This window comes from Canis lupus, chromosome 3, assembly GCF_011100685.1.
Source record: "Canis lupus familiaris isolate Mischka breed German Shepherd chromosome 3, alternate assembly UU_Cfam_GSD_1.0, whole genome shotgun sequence".
NCBI classification, from domain to species: domain Eukaryota; kingdom Metazoa; phylum Chordata; class Mammalia; order Carnivora; family Canidae; genus Canis; species Canis lupus.
In genome coordinates this window covers 26,486,231-26,510,639 of record NC_049224.1, presented here as the reverse complement: position 1 = coordinate 26,510,639, position 24,409 = coordinate 26,486,231, and the positions used below count along the sequence as shown (strand labels likewise).

Genomic DNA, 24,409 nt, shown 5'->3' with positions numbered 1-24,409 from the left:
AGTTTAATGTTTCATTCTTTGCAGGCAGCATCCAGATTTCCTCAGTTCTTCTTAAATGCCATATCATCAATATGATTTTCATATCCTTCCTGCTGTAACTATCCTAATCTCATGCATCATCTCATCTCTCCAAATTATGATTTGCTTCTCATTCCACTAGGAAGTGTTTTGTCATTATATAATTTGGATAGCAACAGAGTAAGTCATTGTAGATTTTAGAGAGAACAAATCACTCAAAATTTTATTCTAAAGTGAAAACCTTCCTGGGAAATCATATCAGTGTCATGAATAATGATCTATTGATTTCACTTGACAGAGTACCTAGGATTTTATTTTAAAACTGATATTACTTGCAGATGCTTTCATTTTTTATAATAAATTTATAACGTACTTAGATAAAATTCCTATCTTTAGAATTACACTTTGAAAACTAAAAAATGTCCTTTTCTTGTCATCTTAAAAGTCTCCTTCCAAAGGATAATTTTAAATTATTTACTCAGAAGGTACTTTAGTTATTTTCTTTGAGAAATGTGAATGTACATACTTGGGGTTTTCTTAGCCAGATATACTTAAGGAAAAGGATTTAGGTATTTACGAAAGGTAGCATTTCTTAGTGTTATGAGCAAGGTCCGTAATGTGCTTATTAGTACATTGAGTCAAAAAACTTAGTAATCAATGAGTGCAAGTTAATGCAATTCAAGAACACTGTTCACCCAACACATTGTCAGAATTAGAAAATTTGATAATGCCTACTTTAAGTGAAGGTTTGAAAAAACAAGTCAACTTTCATATCCTACTGGTAGGAAAATAGATTGATACAATATTTGTATATGTTGAAAAATATGACACATACCCTGTCATTTGGAAATGAATTTCTTCTAGCTTAGAGAAACATTTGTCCATATTCACATGAACATATATATATATAATTGTTCACTGCAGTATTGTTTATAACTAGTGAAACTAGTGTTTATTTTCTAGTGAAAACCTAGACACAGTCCAAATGTTGGACAGTGGAGAACAGCTAACTTATCTCTGCAGCAGCTTCAAAAGAATACTGTAGATATGTCAAGAAATGATCCTAAATCGGGGATCCTTGGGTGGCTCAGTGGTTTAGCACCTGCCATTGGCTTGGGGCATGATCCTGGAGTTCCAGGATCGAGTCCCGCATCAGGCTTATAAAGAGCTTGCTTCTCCCTCTGCTTGTGTCTCAACCTCTCTCTGTGTCTCTCATGAATAAGTAAATAAAATCTTTAAAAAAAAAAAAAAGACTAGAAAATGATGATGCAGATAGATACCACTACCTTACCATCTTTCAGTGTTCTAATTGTATTGCCCAAAGTGCTTCTTCGTCCATCAGGAACTTATAAAAGACTGGAAACAGCAGTTTGTAAGCTTCAGTTACTATAACAGTTATTGTAACTGTTATAGTTATAACTAATTTCTATTAATGTAATAATTAACTTTCACATATTATAACTGTTGCTTCTTACTTTCACTGAACACAGTTGATAATTCTGATTTTCTTTACATATTTCACCCATAATAGCAAAGAGAAAAAAAGTGACAGAAAACATTTCCCAATTATTAGATTAATCAAAAGATGAAAGTGAAGAGAAAGATAGCTGTGCTCTAGATACTACTGATGATGATGAAATTTCTTGTATAAACAAAATCTCAGATTGTGAGTGTTCGGGTGACAGTATCCTAGCTAAATTTTCCTAAACTCAAGCATCAGTGTGTGACTAATATATTTCTAAGGACAAATTGAAACGTGTTATTCTCCAGTTAGTTATTCCATAGGCAGCACACATCATGCAGTATTTGGTGACAAGAACCTGAACTATCCTGTTTTGCTGAAAGAACATGTAGTGGTTTCTTTTGTCTTTATGATGTTTGTGCACTAAAGTTTACTTGATACTGTTTGTAGGTGGACAGGTGCTGAAGGCAAGAGATTGAAAAAAACTTTCACTTTATGTGAAATAAACATCGATTTGATCGATTATTCTAATTTGGTATTTATAAATATAAAACTGATAAAGTTTTGCAGTTGTGAAGCAAAGAAGATGGGTGTCCTCTCCTCAACAAAATGATAAACTTTAAAAGATTTCAAAAAAGGGACGCCTGGGTGGCTCAGCGGTTGAGTGCCTGTCTTCGGCTCAGGTCATGATCCCAGGATCCAGGATGGAGTCCCACATCAGGCTCCCTGCAAAGAGCCTGTTTCTCCCTCTGCCTGTGTCTCTGCCTCTCTCTCTCTCAGTCTGTGTCTTTCATGAATAAATAAATAAATCTTTAAAAAAAAAAAAAAAGATTTCCAAAAAATTCAAGTATTTCATTTTTGTCCATGCAAGTTAGAGAAGAACCAGAAATCATGATAAGCTAGAACATTTTAGAAATGTATTGAAATTTAGAATTAGTATTTATGAATGACTATGGTCCAAGTGCATGCATGACAGCTGATGAGCAATTTATTACGTTGAGAGTGTGTTGCCCATTCCAAGTATATATATGCTTTTAACGCCAGGAAAATGTGGAATGAAAATTTGAGATTTGTTCTGTTTAAGTTCTTAATAAAAATTGTCCTGAGATTTTGTTTTGTTTTTACCACCTCTTTATTGCCACTTCTGGAAATTATTTGTAAAATGACTTGAAAGACTTAAACAAAATAAAAGGATCCATTGGTAAATGGTGGACGCTGTATTTTTTTCTTTTTAATGTATATTGAGTGTTAAGGGAAAAAAAGTAGTTGTGGAATAATACACTACCGTATGATCCTGATTTTTTTTTTTTTTTAAGGAAATCACAAACCAGTGCGAGGAGTGTGTAAAAACCTAAATGCAGAAAGAAAGTTGGGAAGGGTAGGCACCATGCTGCTCTCAGTGGTAATCTCTGAGGAGGAGAATGAGAGGGCAGTGCTCATAGGGACTTTGATAAATAGATAAAGCTATAGATAAAAACAGAAATGTAAAAGCTTAAAAAGGAAGACTAGCAAGGCAAAAAAATAATTTCTATATCAAAAAAAAGTAAAAGATACAGAAGACCATAGAAAGATGTTTCAGTTAAACAGAATATGAAAAATTAGGTCTCCAAGTTCAACACAAATATAATTTCTATTAATGTAATAATTTTAAATATGGAAATAATTTTCACTGATTTCCTTTATTATGCTTATTACTGAAAATGATTTAAATGAAAATAATCTGAACTGTAACTTTTAGTAATGAAAATATTGATCTTAGAGAATAGTAGAAAAAAAGATTGTGAAGTAGATTTCAGCAGTGGAGCTATTGTAAGATTCTGCTAACGTCTGTGTTTCAAGCACTATTATCATAATTGTCCTCCCAATTCTTATTTTATAGTTAAAAGTTAATTTTCATACTCAAAGTAATTTCATACACTGGGTGTGTTCTTAAGGTCTATTTTTTATGCTAGAACTTAGAGATTTCTTTCAAAGGCAGTTTTCATGCCTAGTAAATTGAAACATGGTTCTTTTTTGCAGACCATCTCTACAAGAAGAAAGAAAAATTGTGATTAAAAATGGCCGGCACCCTGTGATTGATGTGTTGCTGGGAGAACAGGATCAGTATGTTCCTAACAGTACGAATTTATCAGTAAGTACCACGTGATACCAGTAAATAAGTAAAAGATGGTAACACTGATCTAAGCTTTTAAATACAAAATAAGTATTTTTATAATTTACTCAGGTTTTAACTTTGGCATTGAAGTAGTAATCTTGAGCTGTAATTTTATATTCACCACCAAATATGGAATTGGTGTCATTACCAATGAAAGATTATCCATAAATGGAAAGATTTAGCAACTAAAGATTTAGTCTTAATTACTTATCCTAGGTAACCCCTACAAATATTTTTCGTTTATAAATGCCCAAACATGCGATAGGGTGGAATCATACTGTTGTTTTGCAGATTTCTGTTAGTATTCAACATTATGTACTTTGTCCTATGTTTCAGTATTCTAAAATGTTATGTGAAAGAATTGGAGATGATTCAGCTGATTTCAGTGATGGGAACTTTTGTCCTATGGGCTAGAGTTCTCTGATAGAATATCAGTGATTCTAAAGATTTATTCATTTAACACATACTTACTATATTCCTATTTATCTTCAGGTAGTGAAGCAAGTGTTAGGACAGAGAGTGGTAAGCAAGACAGAAATATTCCTGCCCTAAGGGTGCTTGTGATCAAGCAAGAAGGTAGCCAAGCTACTGTAAAATATGATGTAGGAAACTATGTTGTCCTGGGAGCATGTAGCAGGTCACCCTAACTTAGTGTAGTAGGAGCATCGAGGAAGGTTTCCTGAGGATGAGATATTAATCGAAGAAGGAGTTAATGTAGGCCAAAGAAGTGGAGAATATACCAGGTCAAGGAACCAGCATGGCAGAGGCTGGGAGGGAGACAGAACAGGACAAACTCAGGGAAGTGAAAGATATTGAGTGAAGTGGAGCATAAAGTATGAAGAAAGAAGGGTTCAGAAATAAGAGGTGGGACGCCTGGGTGGCTCAACGGTTGAACATCTGCCTTCGGCCCAGGGCATAATCCTGGGGTCCCAGAATAGAGTCCCGAATCAAGCTCCCTGCATGAAGCCTGCTTCTCCCTCTGCCTGTGTCTCTGCCTCTCTCTCTTTCCCTCTCTCTGTCTCTCATGAATAAATAAATAGAATCTTTAAAAAAAAAAAAGAAGGAAGGAAGATGCCTGTTTGCTTACATGCCGTGTTAAGGAATTTTGATTTTTTTTTTCCCTAAAGCATCAAGGATACCACTGAGAGAGTGATTGAAGCTGGGGAAAAAATCAAACTTGGGGGATAGAGGGTGTGTGCATGTGTGCCTGCGCTCTGTGTGTGTTACATAGAGTTATGTCATTAAAGATAAAGCCATACTCTAATTAAAGTGGGGTAAGAGTAGGTTGTATTCAGTAACATAATTGCAAAAGGGAAGAGTCAAGTGTGAATGGAACTCAGCTCCAGTTTGTGCAGAGGTGATTGGGTGTTTTAAAGGAAGAATGAAGGACTAGGAAGGAGGAATGGGGTGGGAGGTGGAGGGGTGTCTTGCAGTTTCAAGGAAGTAGAAATTATAAAAAGCAGGAAAGGGAGCTGGTTAACATGAAACCCATCTGGGTTTAGTAAATGGCAACTGGAATTTATGTATTCCAAAGGAAGCAGAAAGAGAGGGAGAGTTATCTTCATTTCAAAGAGATGACTCAACTCTTTTAAGTGGTAGAAGAGTTATACCTCAAAGGGGCAGAGAAAGGGTTTATAACTGTAAGCTTTCTGAAGTAATTGCTCTGAGCAGAGGCTTAGGGGCCTCAGCCTTTCACCAGGATTTGGCTGGAACCAGCAGTAAATTTTCCTGTCTGTCTTGTACGTTTTCAGGTGGGAATTTTAAGGGAGATTGGGATCATCCTAAGAACATGGTCATGAGCTGTTAGAAACTATGCTAGTGTTGGTTCTGGTATCTTAGTAGAGGCAATAAAATCATTTTTGCTGAAAGTGTGGGTTTTAATAGGTCAAAGTTGAAGCCTAGTGGAGAAGAGTGCTCAAGAGGAGCCTGACTAGAGTTTGGTCAAGGTGAGAGTCTTTGTCAGCATCAAGTGAAATAATCTGGTGATGAAATACAAGAATTAATACTTAAGGAGGAATTAAGTGAGATTTGTTGTCATAATAGAGAATGAAATGCCCAACTTTAAGATTTCAGAGGCAGTGCTCTTCTGAGAGATAGCAAGTCCTATTGTGGCCACGGAGGTTGGGTAGTAGAAGTGGATAAGGTCTTTGGAGATGAGGAGATCAAGCAGTGGAGTGTGGGGAAAAAGTCATCCACGTAAGTATTGAAATTATCTAAGAGAACAGCAATATTTGTAGGGGAAGCCAGAGTTGTTCTAAGTGTCAGAGATTCCAAGGGATGGAGACTGGTGACCTGGAGTTTTGTCACTGCAGTGAGGACAAACAGAGGTGGTGGTCAGGTTCTAAGGAAACACAGGAGAACACATAAGAAAGAACCTCTGAACTCTGAGATATGTGTGGTAGGATGTGGCAAAAAGCTCAGCCTCCAAATGAAGTGAGCAATAGCCAGGTTTCAGTTTAAGCCTATTTGAAGGAAATGTTAAGTAAGGACGTTAGAAACATAGAAGGATTTGGGAATTTTTCAGAGGCCAGTGGGAGAACAGGGATGTAGTAGAGCAGTTAGAAATTAGGTCAGAAAAAGGAAGCCCAGAACAGCAATGGAGTTGGGAATATAACAGAGTGCTGCCTCTTGGGCTGTGAGCAAGGTGACAAGTGCACGTGGTGAATTTGGCTTACAGCAGGTGTGGTGAGTAAAAAGAAATGCTTTCAGTTACATCTAGTTTGATAAACTACATTTTGGTATAGCACCCTAGATTTGTTGGTAATATATAATCTGATCCCCAAAGTCTTTAAACTTGTTCGTTCTCATTAGGGAATTTATAATTTACTTAATTTATCGAGCCAAGTTAACATTTCCTAATGTTTTAGTGACTTTTAAAAGAAGACTATGTGAACATAAGAATTTCTTTCTCAGTTCCCATAATACTAGTGGCATATAGCTTTTCTTGAGAAAGTAATACAGTTGTAACATTTTAATACTCTGGTTTGTATTTTACTTATAAATCACTTAAACATTATTTCCTGTTGTTGTTTCCAGCCCCTAGCATGCCAACCAACTTGATCTCAAGTTGGGCTTTTTTTTCCCATTCTTTTTCATTCTTTTTTTTCCTCTTTTGCTTTCTTTAAAAAATGTATTAAGCTATTTAATAAAGCAAGATTTGAGAAACTAAAATAGCTTTTTGCCTAATTATAAGATCATTTTGAGGAAACATCAAACTTTATATTTAAATTTTTACTAAATAAATGGAGTGATTTTTTTTTCCACTAGGCACTTCAGAATATTCCAGAATATTCATTTCTTTTACATATGCTTTTTCTAACTTGAGTAGGAGTTGATATAGAACTGTTGCTATGGTGAAGTGCATTCTATTTTGCAGGGTATAAATTTATATATAGGAATAGTGTTGAAAAAGAACTTACTATGTAAAACTCAATTTAAAATATTTTATAGGTGTTAATTATAAAATATAGCCTGAAAATAATTTCCTGAAAGTCAAATGACATTGTTGCTTTTGATAATCATGTAATTTTAAGAAATGGTCTTTTGTACATGTGATTATAAGTAAAGTGTGCTTTTCTGGATTCTGTGTTATGCGAACTTATTATAGTTCTTCTGAACAAGCCAACTTTCTGCCTACTTTTCCTTTCCAGTTTTAAGAATACTCTTCACATTTTATAATCTGGCATTTATTTATGCATTTTTTAGTATATTTTATAATATTTTGCTCTTAATGATTTTGATATACTTTATGTCAGTATTGTGCTTGAGGTCAGATTACAAAGAAGAAAGAATACTTCCTTAATCTGGTGGAAGACACAGTCAATTAAACTAACACAAAGAGAACATCTACAAAGGCCATGAAGGAACTAACAGGTTACCTGGTAGAAGAATTGGCACCAAATTTGAACATACACTTCAGAGTAGAGGATATCCATATGGTCCCTAACAGACTAATGTTTTTCTGACCTGCTATGTTTTGGCTTTTCTAGAATGCAAGAATATAGCAAAGAATTATTATTTTTTAAAGATTTTATTTATTTATTCATGAAAGACACAGGGAGAGAAAGAGGCAGAGACACAGGCAGAGGGAGAAGCAGGCTCCATGCAGGAAGCCCAATGTGGGACTGGATCCCGGGACCCCAGGATCACGCCCTGAGCTGAAGGCAGATGCTCAACCGCTGAGCCACCCAGGCGTCCCATAGCAAAGGATTACATAGAAAAGACCTATGAACTTCGAGGTGTTTGGGGGACATTGGATGGAGATCCTAAACTGAAGGTGGATATGAAGACCAGGAGAGAGACCAGGAACTAGAGTTAAGGATTTTAGAATGATCATGCTGTATGTACAAGAGTTTTGATTCTGGATCTGTCAGGGAAATTACATGAAAATGTAAAGAAAGCTGAAAAAAGCCCTCTCAGGCACTAACACTGAAAGCATAGTTTCACTACAAGCAGATTTATGGGTTTTTTTACTTTTCTTTTTTTAAAAAGATTTTATTCATTTATTCATGAGAGACAGAGAGAGGCAGAGACATAGGCAGAGGGAGAAGCAGGCTTCCTGCTCCCTGCGGGGAGCCCAATGTGGGACTGAATGGCAGGACCCCAGGACCACGACCCAGGCCAAAGGCAGATGCTCAACCATCGAACCACCCAGGTGCCCTTATAAGCAGGTTTAAATGAGAGCTTTTTAAGAATCTTTTAAACATATTTCCCCTACCTTATTTTCAGAATTTAGAGTTTAATCTGAAGAGCACATTTATTACAATGGTAACTAGATGCTACAACATATTCCTTTCTGTCCTTGAGACCTAGCTTTGCTGCATCTTCTAGGAAACCTCAATTTGGCCTCTCCAAGCAGAATTGAAAGAAATACTCTTTGAAATCCTTTTTGTTTCCTTCTCTGATTTACTACATAATCTGAATGTTTGCAGACTTAGCAGTGCAGGATCTCCCACCTCCCATCTTGCCCCTTTCCAGTTCATTTTTTCATTCTGCAGCCACAGGGCTTTTCCTAACCTGTCCTGTCACTCTCCCATTTAAAATCATGCTTAAAATTCCAGCCAGATAGTTACCAAGTTGCTGTGCCTCTGGGACTTGGCAGATGGTATTCCCTCTGCCTAGAATGTCATCTTTCCCCACACCATCCACTCCTGCCTCACACACACCCACAACCCACCCCACCCTCCAGCTCCTGCTGTTCTTGAAGTCTTGTCTTGGATGTCACTTTCTGCATTGAGCCTTTTCTAACCAGTGGACTGGGCTGGGCTGGGTACCCCATCACTTACCCATAACACTCCTATTTCTCCCCATTTTAGTACTTACCAATAAATTATAAGTGCCTTTGTTTGTGGTGCTGCCCAGTGCACTGTGAGCTTCATGAGAACAGAATAGGCTTCTCTGATTTGTTGTAATCCTACTGTCAGAAACAATTCTCTGGCGCTTAGCAGACACCTGATCATATTGGTTAAGTAAACAAGGATTAGCCACAGGCTTTGAACAGTCTTCATATCTCACTTTAAATATTTGCCTTTCCCCTCCCACAAAATGTTTTTCAGGGTGTTTTATTAAAATATCACAATTTACTGAATAATTATACCGTAGAACTAGAAGAGAAATTAGGAATCAGTTGGTGTAACACTTCTTTTTACTTAGGAGGAAATGAAGGCCCAGAAAGGGACAGTTGACATGCCAGAGATTACGAGAGGTCTTGAACTGTCTCCCAAAACACAGCAGTATTCTAGGGCAAGCCAGTGCTTTTCAATCTTTTTCACTTTGCAGCACACCTTGAAAATGCTAAGAATTTGATGGTACATGGGAATGAAAGGAGAAGGAAAAAGTTGCTTGGAGCCAAAGGAGATTTGCCCAGGGCTCTGGCTGCCCCAGCCCCACCTGCCACCCTGAGGATTAGGAGGTCAGCTTCTTAGCATCCTTGTAACCTGTGAGGCAGACCAAGACAGTGTGTGCCAAGATATCCTGCTTGGGAAATGCCACTGTAATCCACTGGAGTCTCAGGACTGTTTACTTATTAAACTAAATGATATTCTGATGGATGGATTTTTGATAGAGACTAAAGTTGGAGTTTTAGTTTGTGTTTTTTGTTTTTAACATAAATAAATCTCCCTTATTGGGAGAGAGAATGGGAAAATTGTGGTTGTTAGTTTCTCAATTTGTGGAAGGGAAGAAAATGAGTTGAAAATGCAAAGCAGGAAGATTGCCAGGAAGTACTTGAAACCTGTGGATCTCTGTAGCCCAAGAGAAATCCACAGCCCACCTGTTGTGGAGTGGGACCCAGATAAATGCTGGAATCCCAAACACAGTCCCTTCTCCTCAGATCAAGAAGAGGATTTAAGCAGCATTCTCAGATTATTAGAGGGGACCAAGGATCACCAACTTCTTATTCCCTTCCTTCTCCCAGAACAAATACTTCTAGCTGCCCCTGAAATGCTTGCTTTGGCTATATAATAGTAAGACTGATTGTACTAATATTCATAAGCTCTTGACCCTCTCTACCTAATTACCAAGCAGACTAACAGTAATGTATACCATAAAAATATGTCTGAGTATTAAGATTAATTTAATTCTGTGCCTGGATTATTCTCCTACATTTTGCCATAAATGTATTTTTTACATCACATGATCATGGGATCATATTGTTAAAAAATAGAGGAAACGTCAAGTGGCATTTGAGTATTGTTTTCTCTTATTTCTCTTTTCTGGTGACCATTTCTTCCTGCTTCTGTAACAGTGAGGTAAAGAAGGATATTTTCTATGATAACTGATTATTTTTTAAAGTGTTCTGACCTGGGCACCTCTGGTGGCTCAGTGGTCTGGCGCTGCCTTCAGCCCGGGGTGTGATCCTGGAAACCCAGGATCGAGTCCCATGTCGGGCTCCCTGCATGGAGAGCTGGCTTCTCCCTCTGCCTGTGTCTGCCTCTGTCTCTCTCTCTGTCTCTCGTGAATAAATAAATAAAATCTTTTTGAAAAAAGTTAAAAAAACAAAAAGTGTTCTGACCAGTACTACCGTCTCTGCCCAGAATGTTCATTCTTCTGTTTTCCTGTCTGTAATCCATCTCCATTGGTCGAACTCCTACCCATCCCTCATGACCCAAAAGACACTAATGCCTCCTCAGAGCCCTCATCATCATTCTGGCCAGAAATAATCTCTTTTATCCTAGCACTTTCTTTGTTCTGTTTTTAAAACTTATCACTTACCTCTTCTTGGTATACAGAGGTAGTGGGAGAGTTGATTGGAGGAGTAAATTCAAATCCTAGTCTGCTATTATTTTACTATCATCTTTGATAGACCACTGTACTCTTCTTCAGTTCTTCATCCGTAAAATGAAGAAATTAGGTTGAGTAACAACTAGCTCTCTGTGGAATGTAAATTGGACAGCATCCAGGCATCAGAAGGATTTGGACCCTTTCCTTAGCATGTCAGCATACAGCCTGTACCTCCTCTCCAGCCTCATTATCCCCCTTTCTGTTTGTAGTTCACCTTGGGTTAAAAGTACAAGGATTTGGCTAAGAGCTTCTCTGGAGGAGGCTTTCACTAGGGTGTCTTTTACTGTAACCTGTTATTGATTGACATTTTCAGGGAATAAAGCACTTTGAAACTGCCAAACTTTTTCAGCAGTCTGCGACTATTATAAAAATAGTTCTACCGTGAGTCTTTTTTGAAGATAGATGTCAATATCTGTACCTGTCAAGGAAGTTTTTTGTAGAAAATTAGCTGATGCCCAAGTCTTAGAAATTAACAAATGACAATTGCAGTGTTTTGCTCTATTTTATTTTATTTTTTTGCTATGTATCTGCGGACTTCAACATATTCTAACTGACCATCATTGTAGTGTAGCTGGTGATGGAACCACAGATGCCGACCCTGTGCTAGAACAGCGCTTCTCCTACTTAGCAGTGACTGTGACTCCCTGTCGTTGAGCAGGGATCCCCTCTGAGACATCTGTCAGGGGATGGTCTTTGCTTAACTGAATTCCCGTTCTGCTACTTAATAGCTCCGTGTTATTGGGCAAGGTCCTTAAATTCCCCAAGCCTCTATTTCCTCACCTGTAACGTGGGAATACAGTGGTTTTTGTATGACCCCATGAAATTGTTACGGGAACAAAATGAGGTGGTGCATATAGTCATTAGCAGTTATCTCTGGCACTTGTTAGCTGTGATTTTCCTTTGATCCCTTATAATTTGCCTTTTATGTTTTCATCTCCACTTCATTTTTCTTTCCACCGAAGACAGCACTTAATGTGGAAGTTGGTTAGTTATCTCAAAACTTACTGGTTTAGACATTAGTGCTGATTAGGAAGGCAACCACTTTATTACCTACAGATGATTGAGTTGAAAGCGTTTCACTCCTTAGAGCTTCCGAGTTAGTTCTTATCTGAAATCTTCAAATCCTGGATAGGCCTGGAAAGGAAAGTTCACTTCCACAGAAGTGACTACAAGTCCAACTGGCATCACTGTGTACCATTATTCCCAAATACCTTGTGTAAATGAATTCCACAGCTTCCCCTCTTTGATTCAACCCAGAGCCGCATATCTGTCATATGCCTGAATTTGGATATATTTTTCAGAGAGTCCTAGAATTTGAGGGTGAGAAATCATTTAATTAAACTCCCTCATTTTAGAATTAAAGAAACAGACCTACAGGGATGCCTGGGTGGCTCAGCGGTTTGGCATCTGCCTTCAGCCCAGGGCGTGATCCTGGAGACCCGGGATTGAGTCCCGCATCAGGCTCCCTGCGTGGAGCCTGCTTCTCCCGCTGCCTGTGTCTCTGCCTCTCTCTCTCTCTGTCTCTCTCATGAATAAATAAATAAAATCTTAAAAAAAAAAAAGAAAGAAAGAAACAGACTATAGAGTTGTATTGACCTGTCAATACCCTGTCAAATTTTTGATTCTCATTGGATAAAGAAACTGAATTAAGCAATGAGTATAATAAATACTCTTATCTTTGAAGGCATTGGAAGAAATAACTTATCTATGAGAAAGAAGATGTATATATTTTTTTTTTCTCATAGTTTTCTTAAATTACTGTTTAAAAAAATTTTTTGTTTGTGCACTTCCATCACCTACTCCCGTTGCTCATTAGGTTTGGTAATTCCACTTCAGGTAGCTCCACCAATGGTGCCTTCACAGTTCAGGGCCTCCTCATGGCACATGTAACCCTTCTGTAGGTTATTCCGTCCTGTGTTCCATTCTTTTACTTTCTATTATGTGGAGTTTTTTTCTAGTATTCTGTTTTTATGTAAATATGCTGGAAATCCAAATAACAAAATATCATTTGGAAGTTATGTAAATTTTTCCTAAATTAATGGATATATAAAGAGTTATTTGATGGTTCATGATGATCATTCATGGAATAATCAAATTTTAAGATAATTCACTTCAATACTTTTAAACTACCTAATATTTCAAACAAATGAAAAAAATATAGAAAACAGTATAGCACTCATTTACCCTTCACTCAGATATCAAAGAGAATGACCTTTTGTGATATGAACTTTAGATTTATTTAAAGGAAATAAAGTGTTAACAGATCTAGCTAAGTTTATACATAATTAATTGCTATCCCTTTTCTTTCCCCTTCATTTCCTTATCTCATTGTAACCATTATCCTAATATTACTTGTTATCCTTGTACATGTTTTTATTCTTCTATGTATTTGTATTTTAACAATATATAATTTTGTGTATATTAAAAATGTACATAAATAGGCACATTGAACCTATTATGCTATTTTTGTAAATGATTGTTTTCATAATTGTACAAAGTAGATCTATTCATCTTCCTAATGATAGATAATTTGTTGGGTTTTTTTCTTTTTGTCTATTATGAGTACAAACAGTATTAGAGTGGACAGTATTATAAATATATCTTCTTCAGCACTTGTATATTTTCCTAAGGTAGACTCCTAGAAAAGGAATTGCTGAGTTATGTAGACTGATACACAGTGGTTTTTTTTTAACTTTACTAGGCATTTCCAAATTGCTTTCCATATACTTTGTAACATGCTGCATAAGTAGACTCATAAGCCTTTTGATGATACGTTGAATATGAAAGTATCTTTTAAAAATTATTCCTTCAAAAATTTTTACTGTTTCCTTCATTTGAATGTTAGAGATAGCTTGTGGGTCCCTTGAAAAATCCTGCGATTTCCTTTTCCTTTTCCTGATTAAGAGTATGTTTTTGGCTTTTAGTGTTTCTTTTTCTGTAAATATCCTATTCGTGTCTTTTGCCCATTTTTCCATTGTTTTGGTGTTTTTACTATGTAAGAGTGGTACTTCTTTATTTTAGACTTTTTCGTTTTATGTTTGGTGGCTTAGTAGAATTTTTTAAAAAAATTAATCAAATATATTAGTCTTTCCCTTTATGATTTATATATATATATATATATATATTAATTTATTCATGAAAGACACACAGAGAGAAAGGCAGAGATGTAAGCAAGGGGAGAAGCAGGCTCCAGGCAAGGGGCAGGTGCTCAACTGCTGAGCCACTCAGGCATCCCTATGATTTATAATTTTTATTCTGCTTTTCCTATCTTGTTCAATAAATCATTCTCTACCTTGCTGACATTAAGCTGTTCTCCCTTGTTTTCATCTAAAAGTTTAAAGTTTGCTTTTCACAGTTAATTCCCTTAACTAGATTTGATTTGGGGGCCTCTGTGTGAGATTCAGGCCTAACTCTGATTTTTTTTTTATATGTGTACCCAATTGTCCCACCATCATTTATTGGATATGGCAAAAAAAAAATTTTTTTTGGCTTATTTGTAATCCTGTCTCTGACCCTCTACCAAGCCATTTGTGTATTCCTTTGTCATGTTCTTTTAAAGTTTTCTCGATCATTTTTCTTGGGGTTATCTTTCTTTTGATTTGTAGAAGTTTTTTATGTATACTGGATTTGAGTCCTTGGGAAACATATAATACATATAATCTATTCTGTAGCTTTTCATTTCCTTCATGGCATCTTTTGGTGAATAGCATTTAGTTTTAATTTACTTGAATTTTTAAATCCTCCTTTATAGTTAATAATGACTTGTGATCTGTTAAATCTTTCTGTATCCCAAGGTTATATATGATTGCCTAATAATCTTGGGTTTTCTGTCTGTCAAAGCTATAATCTCCTGGAATTGATTTTTGTTTTTGATGTAAGTTAGGGATCAAAATTTCTTATTTTTCTGTATGAACATCCTTCTAACCAAACACCATTATTGAAAAGACCATCCTTTTTCTACTGTTCTTTTTTTTTTTCTACTGTTCTATAGTGTCACTTTGTCGTAAATCAGGTAACTGTATATACGTCAGTGTGTTTCTGTTTTATTCCACTGTAGCTCCTTGTTCCAGAACACAGTTTATTGTAGCATTACAATATTGAGCCTTTCTAACCTATGAACATAGTATATTCTTTCATTTAATTAGTTGTTCCTTAATTTCTTTCAAAAAGGTTTTGTAGTTTGCAGTGTAGAGGTCTTGCTCTTTTGTTACATTTATTCCTAGTATTTGATTTCTTTTTCTACTATGGTAAATTGTATCATTAAATTTTCTATTTTCAATTACTTATTGCTAAAATCTAGAAATAAAGTTGACTTTTGATTACTGACCTTGTATCCAAAGATATTGTTTAATTCATTTATTGCTTATAATAAGTTTTATAGATTTCTTTAAATTTTCTGGGAATATAATCATGACTGTAGGAATAATGACAGATGTCCTATTTTCTTTCCAATAATTGAACCTCTTGTTTCCTTTCCCCACCTTTTTTCCTTAATGAGCAGATACTGAATTTTATCAAATGCTTTCTGTGTCTTTGAAGATCATCTTCTGAATTGTCTTCTTTATTCTCTTAATGTGTTGAATTACATTGATTGGGCTTTGAATATTAAACCAACCTTGTACTCCTCAAAAATTCTAAATGTTCATTTAGCTTTGGTTTGGTTTATTAATATTCTGAGAAGTTTGACATATATACTTATGGATGAACTTGGCCTATAATTTTTCTTTCTTGTAATGTTCTTGCGGGTTTTTGTTATCAAGATTTTGGATTTTTAAAATATTTTGGTAAGAATTGCCCTTGTTCTGTTCTGTAGAGGAATTTTTGTAAGGAAAGTGCTATTTCTTATATGTTTGCAAGAATCAGTGGGAAATTATCTGGGTTTGGAGTTTTCCTAATGGGAGGGTTTTTAATTACAGATGTAATTTCTTTAACAGATGCAGGGTTATTCAGATTATCTATTTCTTGTGTCATTTTGCCAGTTTCAAAAAAGAAATATGTTCATTTTATTTAAATTTTTGAAATACTTGGTTATGTCACATATTTACAATATGTGTAAATGTGTAAAGCCTGTTGTTTACAATAGGCTTATTATTTTTAAATCTCTGTGGGAGATTAATTTTATTTTAATCATTATTTTCATCTTTCTACTCATGCAAAGTTGCTTTCCTTGCTTTCACTGTGTTAAGCTGTTTCCGTTCCAAGAAACATAGATTCACTTGAGTTCTTTCAAATAATGGAGACTTATGCTCATTGTAAACCTACCTGTAACCATAAGAAAAAGGAATCACAGGGAGAACAAGGTCTCTAGTACAACTTGGCTTTAGTGAGACTAGTTAATTAACCAGACATTTAGTGAATTAACCAGACATTATAGGTTCTTTAAAGAATTTATAAGACAGCTTTAGCAATGGAACAGGTTTACTTTTTATCCCCTCAATAGTAAAGCTTTATAATATTTTAACTTTGAAACCCTCATTATTTATGTGAAGTTTCTTTAACTCCTCTGGGCTTTCCCCTGCTTTTTCTTACTTTTCATTGCTAACTTCCCCCTTTACTCCCTTTTCTATGTAATTTTCTTCATACCTTTTTTTTCTCATAACTTCTTACTCGTGGTTCCTGTGTTTTGTGGCCTTGATCTGTGTTTCTTTTCAGCCTCTCCTCTAGATTGAATCACTGCATGGTATTCAGTTCAAAGTCCCAAGAGATTATTTGATTAGTTTCAGAAGACCTATTATGTGAGGCCACCTCTAGGGCTCTTAGTGGCCACTCTTGACCAGGCAGGTATTGCCCAGTCTGGTGGGTTCACACCGCACAGCACACGAATGCCTCAGGCTAATTCATCTACAGAGAGCTACAGATGGATAATTTCCCTTAGGGTGAGTCTGTATGTGGCAAACACTGTAATTGGTTAATAGAGGCAAGTTCTAGAAATTAAATTAGTACAAGTGTTTGAGCTTTTCTGCCTCCTTTACACTCTGGTGAAATGAGAGTGAATAGAATTTGGTATTATAAACGTCTTTAGTAGTCATCCATTATAACTGAAAAAAATTCTGGTGCTGTCAACCCAAATTAGGGCCTTAAGCAATTAGCTATATAGTATATGTCGTTTTAAGATGGATAAATGGAAATTGATAGATTTTTAAATGTGAACAGTATAAAAAACACACACACAGGCAAATTAGTGAATATTTAATAATATTTAATGAGAGAGCCATAGTGGTTCTCTCATTTAGGTTACTTCTTATTGTTTCCCTTTTTTATATGCAGAAACAATCCTATGGGTTGCTAAGAATTCACTGTTTTGCAGCACAGTTCGGTTGAAAACAAAGAGGTCCTCTTTCCCTTTGTGATTCTTAATTGGTAACATATTTAAATACCAGAAAGCCATCTTTTGCCTAATTATGGAAGAAATTATAGGTATTATGTAAAAGCCCTTTGGGTACAATAAGTGAAATTGCTTTTTAATTTTCCAGGGGGACTCAGAGAGAGTAATGATAATTACTGGACCAAACATGGGTGGAAAGAGCTCCTACATAAAACAAGTTGCATTGATTACTATCATGGCTCAGATTGGCTCCTATGTTCCTGCGGAGGAAGCAACAATTGGAATTGTGGATGGCATTTTCACAAGGTAAAAACATTAGTTCTATTTGAATATATTTCTGAAAATAAAGCAAGCCCACATTGTCACATGAACTTTCTGTGTACATATTTAGATGAATAGATTTGCTCTTAAAATATTTAGAGCTTAGAAGCTTAAATCATTTCATCATGCATGTTAATATCAGAGGAGACCAAGGAGACCATTTTGTCCAGTAATTTTCAAGGTATTTTTAGTTCCTGAGTTCTTACTTTAACGAAAATCTTATATAAAAGATGAATATTTAAACAGATAAAAGCAGATCTGCTCTGCCTGAGTCAGAGTGGAAGGCTTGCAGACTTGTCTGGATAGGCTCTGCAGAACACAGTCTAGAAACCAGTCCAGCATCCTTGCTATATAGATGGGGGACTAAGAACAGACTGAAAAGGGCACTGGCCCAAGATAATTTAATTCATATTCTTTTTTTTTTTTTTTTTTTTTTAACTCTAAGAACATTACCTACAACTGACTAGGTCTTACCCCTAATTTCTAAACCTAAATTGCATGTTTTATTAGGAATACAGGTGAAATATCCTGGTCTCACTAGTAGGAAAATCATAGTCTAATCTATTTATTCAGATTTATCTGTTCTTAAAGTATTATTTATACTTCTTGCATGTACATTTTTGGAAAAATTAAATTTAGTCCATATGTGTGTAGTCAAGCTTTGTGTACAAATGTTTGATTTATCGTCCAGCTGCATATTTATATGATACTTGACTTTGGAATTATATCAGAATATATCACATGCTGGTATTGATACATCTGAGTAGACATTAAAATACTTTACCTACTTTTGTGCTTGGTTTTTAGTCTGAGAAGTGAACAGAGCAAAGAGATCTAAATTCTGTTTGATGCCATATCACCAAATAGATGTTATTCTGGTCTCTATATTTGTAGATCAACTCAGTATAAGAAATTTAAAGAATCTTTCTTTACTTTCTAAATTGCCCTTAATCTTCTATTTTGTTTAAAAAAAAAAAAAAGTGTTTTTGTGTGTGTGTGTGTGTAAATGCCCGGTATTTTATTTTGGTTACATTATTTTGGTTACATTACTAGGGAGAGCGACAGAAATTTGACCAAAGAGAGAAAAGATTAAAAGGAGAAGAGAAAAAAAGACTCCTTGGGCAGAGTAAGGTGGTTTATCTGAAAGAGAATCTTGTTAGCAGAATAACAGTTATGGATGTTTTTAGATATAAGTAATAGAAAAAAAAATAAGACTTTACTTTTCTCATACAATGAGAAGACTTGGAGTGGGCTGCTGCTTCTGCTGCTTCAGTGGTTCGTTGTTGGCATTTCCCATGTAGTTGCAAGATAGTTGCTGTGACTCCAGACATCACATCACATGAGGAGAAAGGACAGAATGCCACAGTTCCCTCCCTACTTTTTTTTTCCCCCTTCAGGATCAATACCTTTTCAGAAGCCTCCCAGAAAACTTCCACTTAAATTTCATTAACCAGACCTGTGCCTCATGGCCATAGTTGCCAAGAGAACAGAAAATAAGAATTTGCTTTTCTCCAGTTTTTCTCATGGAGTTAGGCAAGTGTTTGGGAATGTATTTGGAGGTAATCAGAAAATAGTTTTGGCCTACAAAAAATGAATTCAGTAATAATAATAAAAACAGCTCAACTTTATTATAATAATATTTAAAAAATAAAGTACATTCAGTGAGAGCAAGTAGAAGCCTTCTGAAAAAGGACAAACCACACTAATGTCAAGAAATTTGGATATTTATTCAATTTCATTTATTCATTCATCCAACATATACTAACTTAGCATGTAATGTATGACAGGCACTGGGACTACAATGCAACCATGGTTTCTGTGCTGGTAAAACTTAGCCGGTGGAGATCAACATTAACCAAAACGATTGTATAAAAAATGTGAAAATGCAGCTGTGGCAAGTCTACAACGGCTATATGCAAGATGCCAGGACAGCCTGTGGGACTGGGGTATGATCTGGACAGGAGAGGGTTTCCTTTAGCAAGTGACTCTTAAGACCTATCTGAAGGGCTAGCTAACTAATCAAAGGAAAAAAGAGCATTTCAGACAAAGGGAGCATGTGTACAGAGGCCTTTTAACATTTAAAAAAAAATAATAACAGATAAGGAACTAAATTCCCCCTGGTTCTTAGGGAGCGTTATTCTGGATGAAGCTGAAGAATAGCTTCAAGTTACGTAGAGTATAGAGTGGTAGGAGTTTATCCTAAGCCATGGGAAACCATCGAAGGATTTTAAGCAGTGCTTGGCATGATCAATGCAGGGCATGTTTGGAGAAAGGACATGATAGTAACCTTATCAGTAGACTCCTGTAGTGGTCTTAGTGAGAGGTGTCAATAGTTTGGATGAGGTTTGTAGTGATAGAGTGGAAAGGAGAGGCATTTGAAGAGTGTTCAGGAAATAAATCAACAGGGACTGGTGATAGAAGGGGTATGCATCTGAGATAAAAGGAGTTGTCAGAGATGACAGTGGTTTGTACATCTCTTTGGTCAGTGTTGACATTTAGTGGAAGAGGGTGATTTTTTTTTCATAGATCCTGACTTTATTTATTTATATTTTATAATTTTTTTTAATTTTTATTTATATATGATAGTCACAGAGAGAGAGAGGCAGAGGGAGAAGCAGGCTCCATGCACTGGGAGCCCGATGTCGGATTCGATCCCGGGTCTCCAGGATCGCGCCCTGGGCCAAAGGCAGGCGCCAAACCGCTGCACCACCCAGAGATCCCAGATCCTGACTTTATTTGTATACATAGTAAGTAGAAACACTCTGAGACATTTGAGAGGAGCCATCATATAGGCAGTTGTGTATAGAGTCCAGAGGGAGAGATGAAAGATAATGATATAAACTTGCTCTGAGACATCTTTGTATAAGTGAAAGTCCTGGGTGTGGGTGAGATCATCTTAGCAGAGAGTATAGTGGAGAAAATAATGTTCTAAGACCGAGCCTTAGGACTACCAACATGTCCCAGATGAGTAAGATGATAAACTGGAAAAACTGACAAGACAAAAACACTATAAGATGTTACAGTGTCAGGGGAATACTCCTTCAAGAAGAAATGAAGTGGCCAGCCGCACAGAGCGGTCAGGTAAAAGGAAGCCTCTGAAGTCAACTTTGATCTTAACAAAGTGGTGGTCATTAGAGACCTTAGCAGGAGCTGTTTTGTTTTTTGTTTGTTTTAAAGATTTATTTATTTACTTATTTTAGAGAGCAAACATGAATGGGAGGAGCAGAGGGAGAGGGAGAGAAAAATCTCAAGCAGACTCTGCACTGAGCTTGGAGCCCCATGCGGGGATTAGTGTCATGACCCTGAGATCACGACCTGAGCTGAAACCTGTTGTCAGATGCCCAACCAACTGGGCCACTCAGACACCCCAGCAAGAGTCTATTTTGGTGGAGTGGTGAGACCATACTCCAGTTAAAGATGATAAAGAAGGGAGTGAAAGGTCAAGAAATACAATGTTTGTACAAGTGTCACCAGGGCAGCTTGGCTGGGAGGAGGAGATGAAAGATCCAATGAGGGACTTGTTCTGTTTTTGAATGTAGGCTTGAACATGTTTCAGTGGGATATCCGGGGGAATATGTTATATCCGTAAATTTATGATTTAAAAAAATGCATTGATTTAAAAAAATGCATTGATTACCTTGGAGCATACTAGAATAGATTAATGATACTCATAACAAAAAAATCATTAATCACTTTGGAGAATGAAAATTGAAAAATAAAGAGAGAATTAAGCAGCTATTGTATCTTTCCACACAGATGATGAGAGGAAGTTTCTCCTTATAGAAGTGTCCCAGCTCATAAACAAAGAAGGAACGATAGAATTGGAGTGTCGCCCTTTTTTTTTTTTCAAGGGTGGAGTTTTCCCAGAGAAGTGGCTGAAAAAGCAGAGGGAGTTTAAGAGTTGGCAAGTGTGTGTTAGGAATAATGGACCATGGAACTTCAGCAAAGAGGAGGGCCCAGGGGAAAGCGCAGTGGTAGGTGGGCTGGAGTCCTGGGAGGTTTGAACAACAGTTGTGGTGGAGGTTCTGTGTGAGCCGGAATGGACAGCTTTTGAGGTAAAATAGTTCATGTCTCTGTTGAAGTCCAAGATGTGTCCCTGGTGCTGGATGGCTGAGTTAGAGGAGGAGAATGGTGAAGAGGAGATCTAGAATTGATCTAGATGGTGTTGGCTGCTTTAGCTACATGGACATTTAGTGCTATCAGAGACATTGGCAGAGCTCTCAGGGCAGAGGAGAAAATATATACCAAATGTTAACCACTTAGATGAATGAAGAGGAGTGATTTGCGGTTGAGTAGCTGACAAAGGGAGGATGTTATGGTCAAATGGTATAACCTCAAAGGAGATGTTTTTCTTATGAGGAGGTAAAGCCTAGAAGTAAGAGTGGTGAGCAGGAGAACCCTTGCAGTATCACAGGAGGCAAGGAAATGAATAGCCAGTTTTGGAGAGGGCTGCAGCGGAAGGGCTAGAGAGGAAAGGGAAGGGTGCCCATGTGGAGAAGAGAGCAAGGACACGGAAGTTGGCTGATTATTTGGCTGCTATTCCAAAGTGCCTGGTGTCTGGGCTTAGGAGGTAAGTGAGACACAGAGTTGGATAAAACCTGGCAAGTGTAGAGCAGTATGGACTTGATGTTGGCTCGAAGAACCACAGAAGGGGACATGCAGCATTCTGACTGATGAAAACTTGAAAAGCAGAAGGATGGGGCCTGGGACGAGTCTTACCAAGCTTGAGCAGTGGTGGATCCACAAGCTGTGGGTGCCACACACACGGGGCTGGCTGATAGTAGCCCTGAAACTTGAGATGAGTGCTGGATCACCTGGACTCAGAAGCTCATCAGGCAAGAAGAAAAAATAGATAAAATATGTTTGAATCTGATTGCAATGTCCCCAACAGATATTGCTGAGCACACTCTTTGGCCAGTGATGCATTTTTTACTGCTTCAAGTCTAATCCTGGCACCCATTACGTACTACATATTATTGCAGAAACTGCTTCCCTTCTCTTCTCAGTCTTCCTTTTTTCTTCTCTTCAGTCAGTTTTTAAGAGAAAAGGCCCTTGTGAAGTGCCTCTGAGAGCACAGCTATGATCAGATTGTTCTGTTGCTAAACCTCTAAACAGTGAATACAGGTCTCTGAGCATGTCCTTTGGGAACCACCAGATGACCCCCAACCTTTTCAGTCTTGTTTTTGGTTTCTTTCCCTCACCTACCTATGTGTCAACCTAGCACTTCTTTCTGAATTCCAAGAAAAGCTATTGTGTGCTTTCCCATGTCTTTTTTCAGTTTATACTATTTCATGTGCCAGAAATACTTCTGCTGATTTTTCTCTTGTTAGAATTCCACCTCCTTCATGAAGTCTCCCTTGATTCCCATAGCCAGAATTAATATTTCTCATCTCTTTACTTCCATCATACGTGTATTTTGCTCCCCCCCCCTTTTTTTTTTATAAAAGCTCTTACCAGTTTAGTTCTATAATTATTCTTGTATAGGTCTACCTCTACTGTTGTGTGGTCCATTCCCAGAAGATGCGTTTCATGTTTTGTACATTTCCCTTCTCCCTCCCCAAACCTGGAACTCCATCTACTTTGTACATACGTAACAGACACTGAAGAAAAGGGCTATTGAATGAATTGACTGTTCAGTCAAGATCAGGCAAATGGAAGATAATTCCATGGGCAGTGGGGAGTCCTTAAAGACACAGGAGTAGGAAAGTGTTGTGATCAGAGTTACAGTTGAGGTTCCAGGAAGAGATTAAAATCCTGCCACACTGTGAAAGACAAACTATACAAAGGGATGATGTAATATAGGAATTCTTGAAGAGAGGCTGAGCATTTTAATTAGGCTGATAGAAATGGAAGTGGACAAGGGACAGAAGAGGGATGTTGCAGGGTTAATTTTTTTTTTTTTTTTATTTATGATAGGCACACAGTGAGAGAGAGAGAGAGAGAGAGAGAGAGAGGTAGAGACACAGGCAGAGGGGGAAGCAGGCTCCATGCACCGGGAGCCCGACGTGGGATTTGATCCCAGGTTTCCAGGATCGCGCCCTGGGCCAAAGGCAGGCGCTAAACCGCTGTGCCACCCAGGGATCCCTGCAGGGTTAGAATTGACAAAGCCCTGGTGACTACCATGGATGAAGGGAGATAGGTGAAGAGGAGTGAATGGTGGGTTTTATCACTGAAAAATTCAGGAGGAGGATCTGATTTCAGAAGTCATCTCAATTGGTAACGTACACCATAGCAAGGAGGCTGCATCGTAAGAGGGCCATTACGGTTCTCTGTCATAAGCATAAATTCTAGGCTGTTGAGACACTTTAGCACTGGCTCAGTAATGAGGTGAAAACTCTAGTATACTAAACACGTATTTTTCTTAAAACTTTGCTGTGTACCAGAGTTTGATATTAGGTGTTAGGGATATGAAGCCAAATGAGACCACTTTACCTGCCCTCAAGAAACTTAGGTGTGGTAAGGGAGATGGAGGCACAAGGCATTACAGTGTAGTAAGTGATGGAGAAGTGATTTGATTGTATGTGTGATCATTTGCTTGCTCATTCATTCATATTTATCCTGCCATTGTCCAGAAAGGAGTCTTTAAGTCGGTTTGCAGAAGATTACAAATATTGTAAGTAAAAATGAGGGTGAGGGATTAAAATGAAGCCAGGAATGAAACTTAAAATTTTTTTTTTTTTGAAACTTAAAATATTTATCACATAATGACCAACACTGTTGTGGCGAAGCCTCAGATTTGTCTCAGAGTTTTCCACAAAGGTAAACTTGTTCATTTAAAATAGTTTTGCAGTACCTAGAAAAACAAATAAATTGCTTAAGAAAACAGCTTTTAAAAACTTTCTTACTG

At 37.0% G+C, this 24,409-nt stretch overlaps 1 protein-coding gene across 6 annotated transcripts in view; it reads left to right on the top strand.

The window, feature by feature from the left end:
* MSH3 (mutS homolog 3) overlaps positions 1-24,409 on the top strand; it is a 185,132-nt gene that overhangs the window by 125,539 nt on the left and 35,184 nt on the right. For all 6 annotated transcript variants that reach the window (XR_005356813.1, XR_005356814.1, XR_005356815.1 and 3 more), the window contains 2 exons: positions 3,500-3,611; positions 17,390-17,547. Coding sequence is in view for 3 of the 6 variants with exons in the window: in XM_038532443.1 (XP_038388371.1) it covers positions 3,500-3,611; positions 17,390-17,547 (270 nt within the window). In the remaining 3 variants the exon portion in view is untranslated. The remainder of the gene's footprint in view (positions 1-3,499; positions 3,612-17,389; positions 17,548-24,409) is intronic.